The sequence below is a fragment of the Thunnus albacares genome, chromosome 23 (assembly GCF_914725855.1).
Source record: "Thunnus albacares chromosome 23, fThuAlb1.1, whole genome shotgun sequence".
In the NCBI taxonomy this organism is placed as follows: Eukaryota; Metazoa; Chordata; class Actinopteri; order Scombriformes; family Scombridae; genus Thunnus; species Thunnus albacares.
The window spans coordinates 6316549-6337393 of record NC_058128.1 but is presented as its reverse complement, the minus strand read 5'-3'; the positions used below and the strand labels follow the sequence as shown (position 1 = coordinate 6337393).

Sequence of the window (20845 nt, the reverse complement as noted above, 5' to 3'; positions counted from 1 at the left end):
AACCCTGATGAGAGATGAACACAGTTATATTTTGGGGGACATAAACCTGTAGGACTCAAAACCATTACATTTGCTATTTTAAGCTATTTAAGTATCTATTTGCTTTGAACTAATGTGGCTCGTTACATTAGTACAACTTATTAATTACACACTGCATTTACTGTTAACACTATGTACATTTACACATTCCAGGTCATTATTTTGTACATTTCATTTAATTCTCTTTAGTTTACAGTCTAAAGCCGTGGCTTCTCACTTACAATATAGTTTTGTGAACTGTTATGCACCACAACATTCAGGCAAATTCCTTGTCAATTTTGATATCAATTTTTGGTAACGATTAGATTGCGGTCATCAACGTACAGTGTAATTACTCTGTAGTTACAGTGTAATCTTTTGTATTAAAGGTGTACCAGTACAGTACGTACCAATACATACATGTAGGTACAAGATGTGAAGTTATGGAATAAGTGGGCAACAATTTACGTACTTATAAAGAACTTATACTGTACTTTATACTTTAACTGATAGGTACTTATGTAGTGTATGTATGTACAATTATGTACAATTAGTAGTATGTACAATTTACTGAGCAATAATCTGGAAATTTGGAAAGAATTAAGAGAGAATTAACACTCTAGTTATTGTTTAACTACTAGGTACCTATTCTGTTATTACCAACCAAAGATGTCACTCACTTGTGTTTTGATGTAAAGACATGTTAACAATTCTGAAGTCATTAAAATGTTGAAAGTCTTCTCTCTGGCATTTCTTTTCATCCGGCATTACGGCTCCTCAAGGTATTAGCTTTTTCAGCTCTGTGCACAGCCTCCTTTCATCCCAGGAAATAAATATGTAGCTAAAGCTAATATAAATATAGCTAAAGATAAAACATGAGGTATGAACGAACCAGGACGCATATATATGGTTCATATGCTCTCCTGATTGAAAACAGTGTAGTTAATTTAGTTTTGAGGCAAGTAAAATTGAAACAAACTGTTCTGACATTGTCCTCTGTAGTTACAGAGTAAGTTATGTTGGTTGTTCCCACCTTGTTACATGTGTTTACAGAGTAACTTCAGGGTATTTGGGCTGTAATCTAAAGCACTGTGAGTCCCCCTCTTGTTACAGTCATTACATTTCTCTCTCTCTTATTTACCTGCTTTCTTCCTTATCTATGTTTCCTCCATTCATGCTTGTCATCGCTATTTCTGTTTTCTCCACACTTTTCCTCCTCCTCCTCCTCCTCCTCCTCCTCCTCCTCCTCTTCCCTCTCTCGTTTCTTTAAGCTCACCAAAGTGTGCTGGTGACAGCTGGGTGCACTTGAGGTGGGGGATTATTTAGGGCACAAGAGTGAAGATATCACCAAGTTTATTGAAGGTCATTTTTTGTTAAATACCCAATGTTTAATTAACCTGCCACTACAGAAACTGTTGTGTCAATCGCAGGTACAATGTACATACAGTAAATAAATTTAATACTCTTCTTAATTGTAATTGTTGGTACCACCACAGCAGTCGTTATACCCAATGGTTTGGTATTTTAGGCCTCGCACAAAAGAGTTAATTCCTGACCTTGGCATGAGTGATAATAATTTTAATTCCATTGCACACTTAGTAGCTTCATCAAGTCAATCAAATCACAAGCACTTACAAAAAAAAAAACATTCAATACCTTGTAATATCTGTTGGTGTTAACACTGAGCAAAATATTTAAAGAAAGCTTGGAAAGACAATTTAATATTGGCAAAACATGTGCAAAATAAGATTTAACATGTGCAAAATAAGATTTAACATGTGCAAAATAAGGCAGGAATAAGCAATTAAGTCTATATCACAAATTAACCTTAAAATCGACAAAGATTTATATCAAGAAACTATTTACAACCAAACTAATTGTCAAAGCAAGAAAAATAACAAAACTTAAAGTCCCAAAGTAATTAAAGTTAACTGGATCCCTAAAGGCAGACTCCCCTCTGGCACGCCCAGTTGGCCTCTTTCACTTCCTGCCTGACACAGTATAAGAGGCCATCTTTACTGACGCTGTCTTTTGGCCAGGGGGAGGACTCGCCGAATCCATGAAAAAAACAAAGGTAAAGCAGCCACCAGCACCACAGAGTCCTACAGGTTTATGTCCCCCAAAATATAACTCATTCATCTTCCCTCATTAGGGTTAGAAAGAAGTCTGAAGGCAAAGTAGAGTCCAGCACAGACAGCGAGTAGTACAGCTGCTGTTTACAGAGGATGTTAAGTGAGGTGGAGGAACTGTTGGGTTTGGTTGAAAACATCCATTCCAGTGTGATGTCGTTGTTCTCCTCTGCCTGATAGGAGGTCTTTGTCACATCCACTATACATGTTGCTGTTGAGTAGACAGAGAGGGAAAGTGAGGACCAGACAAACTGAGAAGGCATTTTGCCAATGTTATCACTCACAGATTTAAAGATGAAGGTCATAAAATGTCAGTGAGGCTGAAAATGTATTTTATTTATTTATATTTATGGATATTAAAGTAAAGTTGTAAACTAACCACAGACACAGGAGGTCAGGTTGATGAACAGAAGGATCCTGCAGATCATCTTCTCCCTGTGAGAGGAGACAGAGGAGAGGAGTCATGAACACATGAGGTCAAAGTTCAGTCATCACAGGTGTGAGAAGGAAAATCTACAGCATCAATTACAGGAAACCAGAGTTTATCTCTGAAAACATTTAAAGAGAGAGAGAGAGAGAGAGAGAGAGAGAGAGAGAGAGAGAGAGAGAGAGAGAGAGAAAGACATAGAAAGAGAGAAATTACACAAGTTATATTCCCACTGTCACAAACCTATATTGAACTGAACTGATTAGGGGTTGTTAGGAAAACAAAACAGACCCTTTATTAGACGTACTTACATTTTCTGTTGCTTCTGCAGATATTCAATAAAGTCAAAGGAAAGAATCTGACACACAACAGCTGTAAGACTCAAACAGAACTTCAGTACTGATGTTTCTTTGAAATCCCCGATACATTCAGTGACACATGAACGACATTAATGTAAAATTCAGATATTAATCTAAAAGACCTGCCTGAGTCACATTAATAGACAATAGTTACAGAGAATAGTTACAGATGTGAAATACTGGAGAAGTAAAAGAAACACACCCCCTACCACACCACATGAAGGAGTGAGCCCTGCGGCTAACCGCTATGCATTAAAAACCCGCATGACAACAGGACTAGGGCAAGACCGCAATAAGACCTTCTCAACAGCTGCAAAAACATCCTCAGCGGCAGGAGGCTGCAGAAACATCGTTGAAAAAAAAGCGTGTGGGTGTAATTATGTGGAAAATAAGACATAAAACATCCAATGATTCAGTTAGCAGCATTAGATAGATAGTTAGACAGATAGATAGATACTTAATGGATTGATATTTTTAATCCCCAAAGGGAAATTTAAGTGTTACAATGGGGTAAATAAATAAAGCACAAACACACATAAGTTTCAGCCTCTCAAGTTTCCCACGTTACTTCTGAACTATTCCTCATACTGCACTGTTGAAATATCCTTAATCCATCTTTTAAAATGCACAAAAGCCTTTAAATTCACTCTTGAATCTGACAGTGCCAATAACTCATCCCACAGAGCACAGAAGCGTCTGACTCACCAGCAATAATTCCTCTGCCTTCTGTGTCTAATCTGCAACAGATATGGCAGTTTGGTCATTTGTGAAATGAACATCACCACATCAGCGGCTCCTTGGCTCTGACTCTAACTCTGGCCCTTGGCTCTTGGCTCTTGAATCTGCCTCGTTACTGGACTCTGTGAAAGCTCATTTAAAGCTTACGTGACAGTTTCCACGTTCACCACAAATATACAAATACAGTATGATCATACTGTACCCTGTAATAACAGAATAGGTACCTAGTAGTTAAACAATAACTAGAATGTTAATTCTCTCTTAATTCTTTCCAAATTTCCAGATTATTGCTCAGTAAATTGTACATACTCTGTAATAATAGAATAAGTACCCGTCAGTTAAAGTATAAAGTACAGTATAAGTTCTTTATAAGTACATAAATTGTTGCCCCCTTATTCCATAACTTCATATCTTGTACCTACATGTATGTATTGGTAAATAGATACTTAAATAGCTTAAATAGCAAATGTAATGGTTTTGAGTCCTACAGGTTTATGTCCCCCAAAACATAACTGTGTTCATCTTCTCTCATCAGGTTTAGAAAGAAGTCTGAAGGCAAAGTAGAGTCCAGCACAGACAGCGAGTAGTACAGCTGTTGTCAGTCCAACGTAGAGGCCGATCCTTCTCCGACTCTCTGGTTGTGGTCTCTCAATAGGTTTCTGAGGTTTGGGCTGATCAACAGCTGCTGTAAAGGACATAAAATAATAATAATTGTACTTCTGTTTCACAAATTCTGTTATCTCAACATTCAACTCTCCTACTTGTGACATCTAACACTTGAAAATCTGAACCGTTTGTGCTTGAACCTGGTTATGTTTGTGTTCACATACAGCATATTTTATGATGTATTTATAAATCTTAGCAATACAGCTACACTCATAAAGTTTAGCAGTCCAGTCAGTACATCACTGATAACTTGCATTAAAAAAAGGCTTCCTGAGTTCTACTGGATCATCTTACCAGTGACACTGAGTCGGCATCTGCCAGAGCTCTTCTTGTCATCTGTTCTCACTGTACACTGGTACAGACCTGAGTCATCAGTCCTGAGTCTGGACACATGAAGTCTGATTCGTCCTTCTCTGAGGGCGTCTTTGTCACACTGAACTCGTCCTGAAAGCTTTCTATCCTGAGACTCTGAGACCTCGACACCATCACGTAGATGATACAGGACTCTGATTTTAACATCACTTATCAGTTTACAGGTGATGTTAAGTGATGTGGAGGAACTGTTGGGTTTGCTTGAAAACATCCATTCCAGTGTGATGTTGTTGTTCTCCTCTGCCTGATAGGAGGTCTTTGTCACATCCACTACACATGTTTCTGTTGAGGAGACAGAGAGGGAAAGTGAGGACCAGACAAACTGAGAAGGCATTTTGCCAATGTTATCACTCACAGATTTAAAGATGAAGGTCATAAAATGTCAGTGAGGCTGAAAATATATTTTGTTTATTATATTTATGGATATTAAAGTAAAGTTGTAAACTAACCACAGACACATGAGGTCAGGCTGATGAACAGAAGGATCCTGCAGATCATCTTCTCCCTGTGAAAGGAGACAGAGGAGAGGGGTCATGAACACATGAGGTCAAAGTTCAGTCATCACAGGTGTGAGAAGGAAAATCTACAGCATCAATTACAGAAAACCAGAGTTTATCTCTGAATACATTTAAAAAATCTTCTCTTTCACAGCTGTAGTCATGTATTTCTGTCACAAGATGGCCCCAAAGAAGAAGACAGAGGAAATATTTGAGTGCCCTTCAATACCTGTGCTACTGGAGTATTACTGTGCACATCTCTCCACTTTAAACAGGAATTATATGTCTCCATGGATACCATGGTGACATATGTATACCATTCATTTCATTTCAGACACAGGAGGTCAGGCTGATGAGCAGAAGGATCCTGTAGATCATCTTCTCCCTGTGAGAGGAGACAGAGGAGAGGAACCATGAACACATGAGGTGTGTGTGGCTGCAGACTTTCAATATAGGAGTATGTGAATGTGCGTCCAGTTTCCTATTGGTTTAAAGTGTGTTTGTGTGTGTAACGTGTGTTTGAGCCCAGCCTGCAGGGGGGAGGGAGCGCAGGGAAAGCGCCGCTGCCTGAACAGTGAGGGAGGGTGCGAGAACCAGGAAATAGTCCCCTCTGCCTACTTGTCCTGTGGCTGAGCGAACCATCAACCACTCAGGTCTCTACACCAGCAACACCTCAGATTCAGGACACATGCACTCAGAAAGTGAGACCAAATCAAATGATGATGAAAGAAAAAGAAAAATACAGATTACTGGACAGAATTGACAAAATCCCAGAACAAAATGGATACATACGTAAGATTCACAGCCTCCGATTGGAATTTCCCAGTCCACCTTAAAATTGGCATAACGCCTGTAGATGGCGTTGTTCGGTCATTTTCGAGCTAATTCATGGAGTGAATAAGAAACAAATAGTGGGGAAATGAAATGAGGATGATTAGTAGACTGAAATTGTCCTAAATTTTGATCATTTTGACTGTAGCATATTTTTCTTTTTGTCCTTACTCATGGTAAACTGCTTTTCAGTCTTATTGCTATCTCTGCCTATTTGCTGTGGGCTTATCTGCTCAGTATTAAAAAGTCTAAACAAACTAATACTCCAGTATGACAGAAGATGTCAAAGGGTATCATAATCCTGAGTTTTATTCATTTTTACTGTAGTATTTTCTCTTAATGATCTCAAACCCTTTACTCTATTTGTGAAAATGCAAAAAAAAAGGGCGATTTCACTGATTTTCTCTCATCCAGACCACATTAGACCAGTTCCACATCAAAAACCACTATACTTAGACCTGTCAAATCTTGACTAGATTATCATGGAGAGGCTAAAGTGCCTATAACACGGTTTCTGATTTGTGAAACCTTTTCTTAAACTGTGTTTTATTGATTCTCTGGAGTCTCAATATTGCCGTAAAAAGTGTAATTTGCGTCACAACTATGTTAAACACCGCGGTCAAGCCAGCCGCCACGCAATTTCCTACTGCGCGTACACTTCCATTATTACGGTAATAAGTATTTTCTGTTTAAAAGACACGGATGGTCCTCGACTAAATGTGGTTTGACATCGTTTTCATTTCCTGTACAGTCGACCGATAATATTACAGTTTGATTGAAACAGTGAATTGAAAAAATGCACTATTTATTTCACTTGTTCACCAAAAAGGTTATGACTTGGGAGAATTCACTGTGGAATTAGAATCTACAGTCTTGACTTCACTTATACAGATTAACAATGTCTCATATTCAGCATATTATGAAAAGGAAACTGTTTCCAATCAGTGATTCCACTTCTCTATATCCTACATGACCACAGCTAGCTGCACAACAACTTACAGAACATTTCACTGGCGAACTAAACAATAAGGGCCCATTGAAAATATTGTAATAAACCTTGCTGTAGGTATGAATATTTAATACTGGACTGGCTGAAAAGTTACTGCTGCCACCACCTTTTTTCCTAGTATGGTCCGGTGTCAGAGATCTAAGAAAGTTACACACTGACAACAATATGCAAAAAATATAGAGACTTTATTTTACAGAAATGAGTTCAGACAACAGCATTTTCATGGACCGAGGATGGTACTGGCCAAGCTATAACATACCCCCCTCAGACAGTCTGTCCCCCAGCTAACCAGCCACCCTGAGTGTCACTGCACACAAAACCACCCTACACAAGTAACACACCAACAGCTGACAGTTGGGTACACACACACCCACACGTCCTGTTGCAAGAAGCATTTAAGCAAACACATTAGACTTAACGCAGTGAAAACCACACGATTCCACTCTAAATTGGCACACTTGATCTCACACTACTATGGGGCGTGCATACCCCCCATACCTATCAGCTATCTTTCCCCCAGTTTGCCCCGGTTGCCACCAATGTACTGCTGCTGCTGCTTTTAAGATCTATAAAAAAGTCACAAATAACCATAGAATAAACCAGGACAGTAACAGACAAACTAAACACAAAAACACTTAAAATGTCCATATTTAAAATGACCACTAAACTGTCCAGTCAAACGAGACCCTCCCCCAGGGTCTAGGCTTGTGGCACTGGTCCAACACGGCCCATATGCAGCAAGAGCCCATGGGGGAATTGTCGGTCCAGCACCGGAACAGCGGTAACCAAAATATATTTTAAAAAATCAGTAAAAAAAACTCTCTGTTTCCAATGAATGATTCCACTTCTCACACATCCTACAGGACCCCTAGCTGCACAACAACTTCCAGAACATTTCTCTGTGGAATTAAACAATAAAAACCCATTGAAAATATTATACACAAAAATATATTCAAAATTTTAAAAAAAAAGAAACTTCCTGTTTGCAATCAGTGATTCCACTTCTCACACATCCTACAGGACCCCAGCTAGCTGCACAAAAAATTCCAGAACATTCCACTGTCGAATTTCACAATAAAGGCCCTTTCACAATATTTGACACCAAAACATATTCAAAAAGTCATTTTAAAAAACCTCTCTGTTTCCAATCAATGATTCCACTTCTCACACATCCTACAGGACCCCAGCTAGCTGCACAAAGAATTCAAGAACATTTCACTGGCGAATTTCACAATAAAGGACCACTGAAAATATACAACAAAATATACTCAAAAAATGATTGAAAAAAACGGAAATGGCACATGAGATAAAAAAAAATCTGGCTCTTCAAATACTGAAGGCATCACGTACATTATATTATGCATATAATGCATATGCATATTATTAAATTATACACCAAAATATGTGTATAATGTTTTGAAAATGCCTTTATTGTGAAATTTGCCAGTGAAATGCTCTGGAAGTTGTTGGGCAGCTAGCTGAGGTCCTGTAGGATGTGTGAGAAGTGGAATCATTGCTTGCAAACGGAGAATTTTTTAAAAATAATTATTTGAACATATTTTGGTGTATAATATTTTCAATTAGCCTTTATTGTTTAATTTCACAGTGAGATGTTCTGGAAGTTGTGGTCCTGTAGGATGTGTGAGAAGTGGAATCACTGATTGGAAACAGACAGTTTCATTTTCATAATATGCTGAATATGAGAAATTGTTAATCTATATAAGTGAAGTCAAGACTCTGTAGATTCTAATTCTACAGTGAATTCTCCCGGGTCATAACCTTCTCGGTGAACAAATGAAACAGAAAACAGCATTTTTTTCAATTTACTGTTTCAATCAAACTGTAATATTATTGGTCGAATGTAAAGTAAATGAAAGCGACGTCAAACTACGTTTAGTTGACTCATGTAACTCCCAGCAGAAAAGCCTCATTACCGCAATAACGGAAGTTAACGCGTACATTAGGAAAGTACGTGGCGGCTAGTTTGCCTGTAAATTCCAGAGTGGCGGCTGACTTGACCGCAGTATACAAACGATAGAGTAAAATAGGAAACGATAGACATTTTTCTGTCGTCACACAATATATATAAGCTATCGTCATATCGCACAGCCCTAAGCTGTCCCAGTGTGATTAATGGTGCGGACCCTTTCACAGCGAACAGTGGGCTGAACTGAAGTGCGACAACAAAGCTCGCTCATTTAGAGGGGAGGGAAATGACTCATACCCAGTTATCTCAGATCACGGATGTGTTGTATTTGAGCCATGACCATTTCTCCCTTTGCATGGCTTTGCTACAACCGTCCACTCGATTCTCTGTTTAACACTTGGAGCTGTGCGCACTGCACACCGCACTTTTTTTTACTAAATATTAATTTAAAAATGACTTGGAAATTTTCGATTCTATGTATTGACTAACCCCCCTTAAAGTTAATATAATTTATATTTAGGTATTTCTTTTTTGTTTTGTTTTATTTTTGTTTCATTTCTGTTAAATATGCTGTTTGGAATTATTGTTAAGTGTATTTAACAATGATGGTGCCTATTTGTTGTTTGACAACGTTTATAAAGAAGGGGGGAAACTCACAAACGTCACAGTTTACCGCTTGCACATGCGCAACACACGTCACGAGATACGTGAAGACAGTTTGTACCCTGCGACAGAGGTTGTTGGTCGTACAAAATCCAACCGGAAGTGTTGGTGAACGGTCTTACTCAATTGCCCTGGTGAGTCTTGGCACGCATTTCGCGTCTTTTTAATGGTACAGTTTAACACCATTTCATTACATTTAACTGAGGCTTATCTGCTGCTCAGCTGCTAAAACATATAAACCCAAAACACGTCGAGAAAAACGATCATTTAGGATTATTTAGTTTATATAATGTATAATTTCAACGGCGGGAGGCTACAGAAGCCACATTGTGGCTATAAGCAAGGTGGTGTTTGTCCTTGTGAGTCCATGTTTGACTGACTATAAAGACGTGTCTGATATAATCGCAACCTAACAGTAGAAATCTCACCAAACCCCCTCATAAAGTCACTTAGTTTTGTTGCTTTGTTTCTTAATTGTGAAGACACACGTACCTTACTAGTGTGGGAAATAGGACATAAAACATCCAGTAGTTCAATTAGTAGTATTAAGTAGATATATAGATAGATAGATACTTGATTGATTGATACTTTATTAATTCCTAAAGGGAAAATTGAAGTGTTATAGCAGCCAAGGCTGAACAATTAATCGAGATATAATCACAATCGCAATATGGTCTACTGAACATTTCAAATTGCAGGAGGTACAATATTTGTTAAGACATTTAAGAAACACTTAAGAAAATATCTTTCTTTGGTTCAGATCCACATAAAAATCACACTATATTCATTTGAATGTTTTTCAGTGAAAATGAGAATAATAATGAAAAAATGATCTTTTGTTAGTTCAGCCCTAACAATAACTAAATAAATCTATTTAACATCATTTCCAATCATCCAGCTCTGTTTCCAACCTTTTTTGACTTGTAACCCCATAAAATAAAGCAAAGATTTTAGAACTCAGAAGTCAGATTTTACATTTTATATCTTGTGTGTTATAGAGGTTTTAATGACATTTTCAGATATCACACACTCCATTCACTGCTGTTTTTTTTCCTCTTTCTTTTCATCTTGTACAGATCTTTGCTCTAAATATTCAAAGCTGCTGTCTGCTGGTCCGCTGCTTCACAGAGAAGATGTTGAGAAGTGCCTCAACACAGGTGAGGAGGAAACCAATATCAATTGGTCACATATATTGTACTGGATGTTGTTGTAGGTGTTTTGCATGCAGCTACACTTGTAGTTAAACTGATCACACCTGGCTTTGGCTGTTAGTAGAGCTTCAACAATTAGTCACTTAATCGAGAAGTCCATTGACAGAAATTTCAGCGACAGCTATTTTGATAATCGATTCATTGTTAAAGTCATATTTCAATTAAAAACTGTAGATAATGCAGGATGACCGCCGCTCTAACCGGCTAAGTCTTTGTAAGGTGCTGGAAGCATCGATGAGCCCAAACTTGATGAAAGAGATTTCCTCACATTCAGATCAGTGCAGTATTCACTTTATTTTTGAGCTTTGGGTGTATCAAACCGTCATCAGAGCATACATGATTCCGAATCGGTCAATTAAAAACTGTCAAATATTTTCAGCTTATTCAAAAAAAAGAAGAAAGGTCCAAGGCACTTCTCTGGCAAAAAGTTTCAAAGCCTTTATTCAGATGTTTATTTCATGGTGAACTTCTTAAAAACATAGATTGTACTTGTGCCTGTTAAAATACAGCTGGGTTACAACCCACATGTAGTGACTCAAACAGGGTGTCTCTTCAGCTTCTAAAATTAGAGAAAACAAAACGTTGGAGCAGTTTAAAAAAATGCTTAGGCGTTTCCCTGCAACGCCTAAAAAATTCAAAGCATTTATGTTCTGTTTGTGAAAACTGGAAAGTATGTGAACCCATGCTTTCAGTAACGGGTGTGACGTCCTTTTGCATAATAACTTCAACTAAACGTTCCCAGTAACTGTTTATCAGCCCTGCACATCAGCTTGGAGGAATTTTAACTTGTTTCTCTTTTACAGAACAGTCTCACCTTGGGGATGCTGGTGGGTTTCTTTGCATGAACTACGTGCTTCAGGTCCTTCCACAGCATTTCTTTAGGATTCAGGTCAAGACTTTGACTCAGCCGCTCCAAAACATTAACTTTCTTCTGCTCTAACGATTCTTTGGTAGAACGACTTGTGCGTTTAGTGTTGTCTTACTGCATGACCCACTTTCTGTTGCGCTGCAGTTCACAGATGGATACCTTGACATTTTCCTGTAGAATTTGCTGGTACAACTCAGAACTAGAGACTTAATGATCAGAAAAAACAGTTGTCTCTACCACGTTTTGTTGGCGAGGCATTCTGCCTCCTCTCTCTCCTGATGTTTGCATCTCTGTCTCACCGAGGGAACCATGGTAAAACCCGGATCACACTTTTGAGTTGTCTTTCTGTTCTGTTTGTGAAACCGGGTTGAAACAAACTGATTTGGGGTTGTGGGGAAAACAAAACGGACTTTTTACCAAGCGGATTGAACTCTGAGACTTTGTGACGAGTTACACACACACTGACGAATGTTAATTGAATACACCTATTGAAAACTTCACTGAGTTGTATCGGTTTTTGGTGACGTATATTTCATTGCCACTTGCTATTTGCTTCATTGTTTTTGTTAGTGTAACAGAGCTATTTTCTTTCTATTTTATAATTATTAAAAAGGTGCAATCTTGTGTTGCATCATTACATTGATATATATTAATTTAATTCAATGTATTTTACATTTTGAATACTGTCTTATTGAATTGTTGAAATTTTATTCATCCACCACGTGACAAAATGTGCTTACAGAATTCAAGAAAATTAAAACAGAAAACAAGGAATTTTGGAATAAATAAAACAGAATCTGGAAAAAATTCAGACAGATTTCATAGGGCCCTAATTATTTGGGTTTCGGGCTATTCGGACAAAATGTCAAACATGAAGATGTCACCTTGGACTCTGGGAAACTGTGATGGACATTTTTTTTGCTGTTTTCTGATACCATATGGACTAAGCGATTAATCAATTAATGAGACATAATGAGAGATATTTGATGAGTTTGAGTCTCTCAGACTGGAAGAGAACAACTTTACTTTACTTTACTTTACTTTACTTAAAATTCTGTGAAACACTTTTTATGTGTTTGACTTGAATTACTCACCTGTTAGCAATGCTCAAAGTTGATTTTGGGGAAGTTTTTATTAATTGCAAAGACAGCATGTCAACAAGAACTGGATGAATAATTTGAGCTATTAATGAGAAAGAAGGAATAAAACCATTCAGACCAGCTCTACATGCTTATAACTTTTAATGTTTCTGTTTATGTGCCGTCGCACCTCCAGATCTTAAGACAGATGGTGAGATACAGGAGTACAGACACCAGCCTCATCTTGGAGAGATGTAAGTAAACTTTGTTTATAAAAGAAGAAAAAAGAAGTTATCCATTCTTTAAAGTACACACCCAAAGTACCCATGAAGTTGGTGTAATAATGTATGTGTCTTTATTCCAGCGATAAACCGCGTGCAGCTGTTAGGACGAGTTGGTCAGGACCCCGTGATGAGACAAGTGGAGGGTCGCAACCCTGTTACCATCTTCTCAGTAGCAACCAACGAGATGTGGCGCTCTGGAGACGGAGAGATGACCTCAACAGGTACGACGTCAGAGGAAACTCACTGATAGAAAAGAAAAACACTCTCAGTAGTTCTGGATATTAATTTACAGTTAGAAAACCATCACCTCGTTACCTGAGAAGATCTTTAGTCATCTTGACGTTTTGCAGTCTCTACAGAACCAGCTCTCCTGTTATCACGCTGGTTTTTCAGCATTACCATTTAATTTCAGAACAAGGAACTCCATCAGGAGTTGAAATGTCTCTAAAACAAATCTGTTGACAATCAAAATTTAGTGCACTTAAACTTTCCACCAAAACCCAGATGAATTAGAGTGAGGCTGCTCTCACAGACCCAAACAGCTGCTGTTTCTCTTTTTCCTGTGTGATGACACAAGTGTCAGAAGAGGAAAACAACTCCAACCAGACCACCGTGGTTTGGGAAAGCAGGTGGGCATGTTCACATGCTGTCACAACCCGGCTCAAGGCTGGACAAAGGAGGAGAGACCACACAAGAGTTATAGCTAAAAATAAATTTATTGTACATAAATACATAAATGAAACTAAACACAACCAAAATCAACATAGTGGAAGCCAGAGGGGAGAGGGCAAATGACTGACTGACTGCCTCCAGCTTATATGGAAGCTGGCCAGTCCAGGTGAGCTGAATCCTCCTGACGACCCAACTCCACTCACTGGGCTCCTGCAGGTAGAGGACTCAGAGTCTGTTCAGAGAGGGTCGTCACAATGCACACTCATATTCCACTGTTATTCCAAATATGGCAATATTCTCAATTTGATACGGGTCATGTAAACAGCATTCTTTGGACATGTATGGATCACATTAGGAATATATGTCTTCATTAGAATGGAATGTGAATGTGACGCACAGCCTCTTGTGTGTTTGCCATTACCTCTGCGCAATGTAAACCAACCCGCGCTGAATGCTCCAGCTGTGTCAGCAGTTGGAAATCCTCAGAAGAGAGGGTTGACTCACAAGGAGCGGTGCCGGGGTTTTCTCTGTCTGACATATACATACACCGATGAGACATTTCTCCCTTTCTTTGTTAAAGAGCGCCTGAGATTGACACTAAAATGAGAATTGCTGGTCCACCTTAAGTGAGCCTGGTCAAGTTAAGCTAACGCGTTGTTGCTAACTTCGGGGCTAACCCCCTTCGATAGATGAGTATTTTCTTTGTCTTGAGGAGCTGCAGCATTTACTAACTGACAAACTGTAGTCTGTACTGTACATTTACTGCCAGATCGACAACTTCCTGGATATAGAGGAAACACTGAAACTCACTGATAGAAATGTAGAAAAACACTCTCATTATTTCAGATATTAATTCAAAGTACAGTTAGAAAACCATCACTTTGTTACCTGAGAAGATATCTTTAGTTAGCTTGACGTTCCATCAGGATCAGATTCAGAGTTTTTCCCCTATTATTGTACAGGCCTGGCGGACCGACAGGCCAATGAGAACCCCTGGCAGGCCAAAAAAAAAAAATTTTCAATTCCAATAATAACGCCAAATATCCATTTATTCGGAAATCAATAGCCTTTAGGAGCCTCTGTGCAGCACTGCTCCGAAACATGAGTTAACCCCTGTGTCATGCCGGCGGCAGGAAAGTGACGGTGAATGTGAACAGAGCAGACAGAAAGGTTAGCAGTAAGTTCTCAATCTGGCAGTAAATGTACAGTGCTGCTTGAAAGTTTGTGAACCCTTTAGAATTTTCTGTATTTCTGCATAAATATGACCTAAAACATGATCAGATATTTACACAAGTCCTAAAACTAGATAAAGTGAACCCAATTAAACGAATGAGACAAAAAAACTTGGCTGACCTTGATATTTGAAGACAAAGGTTTATGCAGGAAGGCCTCTAAAACAAACATTCAGGGCAATCATAGTGCACTACAACTTCCCACCAAAACCCAGACGAGTTAAATGTGTTTAAATCAGAGTGCTCTCACTGACCCCGACTGAGCTGCTAAGTAATGCTCTCACACCAAGTGGGATATCTGGAAGAGGCCATGCAACCCTGCACCTGCAGTAAAGTTAGTTGCTGCGATGGGCCGCCACTTCATTAAAATAGCTCCAACTATTAGTAAAGAAAGCAACCCAGATCCTGGGTACGTCACCAACACCAACCCCAGCAAATAAGACGGCAAAGAAAGTTGCTGCTTCTACAATTGGAAAAATGGAAAATAGACTGGCTTAGAGTTGAAGAGGTGAATAAGACGACACTCCTCTTCTGTAAAACATCACCCATCCAAACATAGCTTTAGACAGCTAAAAGCTAATTGTGACTTAATTAATGGAAGCAAACAGGTCAAAAAAGTATTCAGATCATTGTCACCAAACAAGCAAGCATCTGCTTATTGTTAGTAACATTAATGCTAACGCTAGAGACTTTAAAATGCCTTCTATCTGGTGCGTTAGCTAACATTAGTCTTAGCAAGTTGGCTAGATAACGTTAATGTCACAGCCTACATGTGGGTCTTGCCGACTGGTTGAGGTGATCATTGCTGTTGACTAACGTTACTGAGCTCAGTCCAAGTAAACTTTTGAGTCCCAAATCTAGAACATATTTTTTTCAGTCTACTAACCAGTAATGCAGTGCTGGATAGTTGAGTCATTTTTGTCTTATTTATTTATTGGGACCATGTACAGTGTTAAACATAAATGTTACCATTTGATGTGCTGTACCAGAGTTAACTTCCGGCAGGTCACAATTAATAAGTACAAAAGCAAAAAACACAAAGGACACATAATACAAAATACACATCACATACACTCACAATGTCAACTAGAAATTAATAATATAAGATTGTCAAATTAAAAGCAAGATTATTTATTTCATGAGAAGAGTCAGTGGTTATTTCATTCATGTTTAAAACCTCAGCAGGAATACAAGTAAAACAAGCTAAAGAAGGAATATTACTCTCATTTTGGCTCTTTTGACAGTATTTGTACCTACTAGTCTGTAGTTTTGTGAAACACCTGAGAATGTGGCATTCAATGCATCAGACCCACAATGATGACATCATCAAAGTTAGACTGATTTTTACCCAACCAGACCGTCTGCTGAATCTAAGTATATCAAGCCCATGAAATCATCGTCATGATCATTATGTTATGCTGCCATCTAGTGGTTAAATAAAGTCTTAGTTGTTGAAAGGGAATCGGCCTGCATTGTTTTACTTTTCATGTGTTTATTATTGTAGTTAGAAAATGTAGATAATTATCACAAATGAGATGCTGTTTACTGAGGTTTTGAATACTGTATACACTTGAATCAGGCTCATTTTACATTTAAAAACAGCAACTTCATGCACTACTTTTTTTTTTGCCCTCAAAATTTTGTAAATGCCCCAATTTTTTTGACAGTAGCGGCAAAAGTTGCCCTTCAAATATTTTTTTATATTTCTATCACTGTACGGGGGGAATATTCAACTCTTGTCCTTCAGTTGCAAAGTGAAACAGCCTGTTTGGTTTCTTTCATTCTTTCCTGAAATATACTTAAACGTTTCAGTGTCAGAGTTTCCTGCAGGTCCTGTAGGCAAAAACCTCTAAATATGGTGATTTTGAATTTTTCAGATAGTCTTAAAGATTTATTGTTTTATTGGTCACTTGCTACATAAACCATTTAAAAACAATTGGTTCACCTGTAAATGCGTTGTCATAAAGCTGAAAACAAGGCTGGGGGTTTTTTTTGCCAATGGAAAGTTGAAAGTTGACGTTTTTTGCATGGTTTTCAGATTTATGATCCTCAATTCTTGATGAAGATGAAAAGATAAATAAACATGCTTTAATGGTTTCCTTCATGGATGAGAAAACAAGTCAAACTGGCCTTGGTTTGTTTCTAAGGTAAAGTTTAGTTTAGTGGTAAATGGATAAAAAAGTAATATTATCATGGTTTTGATTGGTATGAAGGAAATAATTAGCCATGGAGCTGAAGTTTAGACGGGGTATGAAATATCGATTGTGTTGACATTAGTAGTATTGCTGCAACAACTCAGTTAACCTGACGATAATTTTCACAATTTAACAAATAAGCTGTTTGGTCTGTTAAGTGACAGAAAATAAAGAAAAACGCCCGTCACAGTTTACTAGAGTCAAACGTGTCTATTTGAACTCCAGCAAAAATATTGTTAGTTTGTTAGACAGTTCATAAAGATATAAAAACTGATGAAAAACATCAAATTCTCAACCGAGGGTCCAGCAATAGATTGACATATTTGCTTAAAAAATTGCTCTAACAATTAATCAATTATTAAGATAGTTGCAGATTAATTTTCTGTCATTAATTTTCTGATTTAACGGTTTCAGCCTTGATTACTAACTGCCCCACATCGGTTGCAAGTGTCTGCTTTTGCCACTAGAGGTCATTAGTGCACCTTAACTTGCCTCTCAATGAACATGAACCCAAACTGTAGATGACTGCAGTTGGATATTTAACATACACATCCGATGTTATAACAGTAAAAAAAAAAAAAAAAAACAGAAAATCACAAAAAAGCATGTTATGTCCCCTTTAAAATGAGACAAAATCGGCACAGTAATACTTTCTGTCCCTGAAGTATTCACTTAGTGTTCCAGTCTTAATGGGTTATTCACCACCAAAATTATGAATCCAACTAATGGGCTGTAATATGAAGAATACCATCAGGTAATTAGATGCAGCCTTCAGAATATTTTATGGCTGGTCCACACATCTACTTAGAGAAGACGATTTTTTTTTTTATCATCTCTGTTTTTATAATGTAGTTCCTAGAAATGTTAATGGTGACGTTAATATTCATCGTTGAGCCACAATGATATTCATGTAACTGTAATGTGGCCTGCAGACTGTGAAGGTTAATTGGTTGAATGACTGAAGTTAAATTTGTGTGCTGCTGTATTCTGACTGCAGGTGACATCAGTCAGAAGACGACGTGGCATCGCGTGTCGGTGTTCAAACCTGGTCTGAGGGACGTGGCCTACCAGTACGTCAAGAAAGGGTACGAACCGCTTGTTCTCTGTACAGCCTGAGTACTTTGAAAACAAATTAATATTTTTTTCCCTGCAGTATTCAGTTGACAGGAAGTGTTGTAGGAGAGGGGGTGACATGCAGTACTGTATGTACAGACCACTGTTGTATAGACCACAAGGTCTCTTTGATGCCTCTGAAAGTGATACTCTATGCAAAGGTTGTACTTTCAACACCCACACATCCCCGTAGGCTTTAAAGTGACTGTAAATATGTTTCAGTTTGATCTTTCATAGAGAACAACAGCAATCAACAGGAAATTAATCAACTATTTTAATTCCAGCTTCTCAAATGTGAATATTTTCTGGCTTATTTAATCTTCTGTCATAGTAAATTTAAATATCTTTGGACGTTTGAGGACGTTAACTTGGGATTTTGGAAACAGTGATTTATATTTTTCACCATTTTTCAGATATTTTATAGAACCAACAACTACCTTTTGGGAAAGAATGAAAGAAAGGACACTTTCAGTATCACAATCCAAATAATCAGTTCAAATCATAACAGAGAAATCCTGAATGTGTTGTGTTTGTACGATGTGACTGAACCCTGAGTCTTACCTTGCAGGTCTAGGATTCTAGTGGAGGGAAAACTGGACTATGGAGAGTATGTAGACAAGAACCAAGTGAGACGCCAGGCCACCACCATCATTGCAGGTCAGATAAAAAAAAAAACAACTCACTAACATTCAGACACAACTTCTTTCAGCTTGATCTCTTTAAAAACCCACCTCTTCTCTCTCTCTCTCTCTCTCTCTCTCCAGACAACATTGTGTTCCTGAGCGACAACGTCCGAGACCGAACCTGAAGGATCTTCCCAACACACTTCTTCTTTTTGTATAGAAATAAGACTGAAGAGCCGAGTGCTGCAAAGTAAAGGAACCGTTTTTCCATCCAAGACCCGGAAATACTCTGAAAAACTGGTGTGGAGTTTGACTGGTGGTGCCCTCTGCTGGTTGGAAAAAAATGACCTCCAAGCATCAAGAGATGCAGAAACAACCTGCTCTTGTAGTGTATATATACAAATATACACTTACAGATTATGATTTTGATTGTACATCATGTGCATAAACCCCTCTTTTTCTTGTACTTAAGTTTTTCTTTGTGTGAGAATAATTTTGGAAGCTTGAGGGGCAGAATTGGACTCGTTTGGAAACATTTATAGATGAAAATACAGCATAAGAAAATGTTAATCCATCCAGTTTACTTCAGAATGCCTCTCATCGATCCTGGCTGTGAAGTTTTTGGACTCACTTTAAGATGTTGACACTCCGTTTCGACGGTTAGGTACAGAAGATCATCGTCAAAACTGTCAGTTTTTCCTCATAACTATAATAACCTCTTTTTTCTGTTAGCTCAAGAATTCAGAGATTGTTTCTTCACTAAGAAGATAAAAGAAAATTCACTTCATAAATGAAGTTATTGTTTTCATGTTTTAACTTGCTTGGGTGGTGGTTTCAGAGGTAGATTAATCACTAAGTAAGCTCTCTTTGTCATCAGTTTTTGCATTTTGACCTTAAAATTCATGAAACCTGTTCTTGAAATGATACAAGTTTGTTCTTGATTTTCAAAAGACGAACAGTGGTTTTTTTTTTTTCAGCTTCTCGTGTTCTGCCCTGCGTGACTCGACTCTTCTTGCATTTCTTCTTCATGCAAATCCTTCACGCACGAAGGGTTGTTTAACTGGAGTGAAAAGTGCTGATCCTTAAAACACTTGAGGGTAAACCAAAAAAAAAAAAAAAAAAAAAAAAAAAAAAGTTCAGCACGCAAATTAAGAGAAAGCAACTTGAATGTGGTTTTTCTCCTTCTGTCTGTTTTCCTGCTTCTATCCCTGAATTGTGCATAATTATAACAGAACATTTTGATGCGTGTTGACACTTTGGCGCCTTTTTATCTGTTCCATTTCTTCTCGGTTTCTGCTTTGTCACAATCTGGTCAGTTGTTATCACATTATCTGTTAATTCATTTCCTTCCTAAACGGTTTCTGGTTGCTTTCAGCTCGCTGCTGTTGGTCAGTTTCTCTGTAATAGTTGCTATAATAGACATTTTCCAAAGTATCTTTGTGTTCATTTCTATGATTTAACTGTCCAGTGTTTCCTCATTTCACTTACAATGTATTTTACAGAGGAGAAAAAGGAGAAAAGTGCATCTAAAGCAATTAAAGCAAAGTTGAAAATCATAGAATAAATCCCAAATGGAAGTTTAAGTAAATAATTGAGACATATTTGCATACAAACTACTTCATTTTTCCAATGTTTATAAGTCTGTTTTTATGCTTTTCACTAGTGGGTGTTGATTGGTTGTGTCTGTGTAATGGAGGCGGGCCTTAGTCAAAGGTATTCTTGGCCTAAATTGATTGGTTACAGGAAGTGTCGAAGCCTTTTCCTGATTGGCTGTTTCACTTCTCAGTGAAAAGGCAGAGCTGCACAATTCATCTGGCTTTAAACAGAGGAGCGATCTGATTGGTCAGTCAGCTGGATGTGGGCGGGCTTTAGGTTGTGGCGTAAACTTGTAGATTCAGTGTGAAGAAGCTGCGTCAAGCTCGCAGAATTAAA

General features: G+C 38.0%; 1 protein-coding gene and 1 long non-coding RNA gene across 4 annotated transcripts; one reads left to right on the top strand and one right to left on the bottom strand.

Annotated features, from left to right (window-relative positions):
* Positions 1-1581: 1581 nt before the first annotated feature.
* On the bottom strand, positions 1582-9522 carry LOC122975019. 3 transcript variants are annotated; one of them, XR_006400540.1, is made up of 9 exons: positions 9271-9507; positions 5999-6087; positions 5436-5591; positions 5159-5214; positions 4632-4991; positions 4160-4356; positions 3639-3793; positions 2527-2582; positions 1582-2358 (listed from the first exon to the last, which is right to left on the bottom strand). It is a non-coding gene; the product is annotated as an uncharacterized LOC122975019 (long non-coding RNA). The 3 variants fall into 3 exon arrangements; XR_006400539.1 differs by having other exon boundaries at positions 2886-4356; positions 9271-9522; XR_006400538.1 differs by having other exon boundaries at positions 3639-4356; positions 9271-9505.
* Positions 9523-9563: 41 nt separating this feature from the next.
* On the top strand, positions 9564-20347 carry ssbp1 (single-stranded DNA binding protein 1). The gene is made up of 7 exons (XM_044343173.1): positions 9564-9770; positions 10713-10793; positions 12991-13048; positions 13159-13299; positions 18175-18262; positions 18859-18947; positions 19055-20347. Exons 1-7 carry the CDS (start codon positions 9576-9578, stop codon positions 19096-19098), a joined length of 696 nt encoding a protein of 231 aa, XP_044199108.1. The 5' UTR covers positions 9564-9575; the 3' UTR covers positions 19099-20347.
* The last annotated feature ends 498 nt before the right edge of the window (positions 20348-20845 follow it).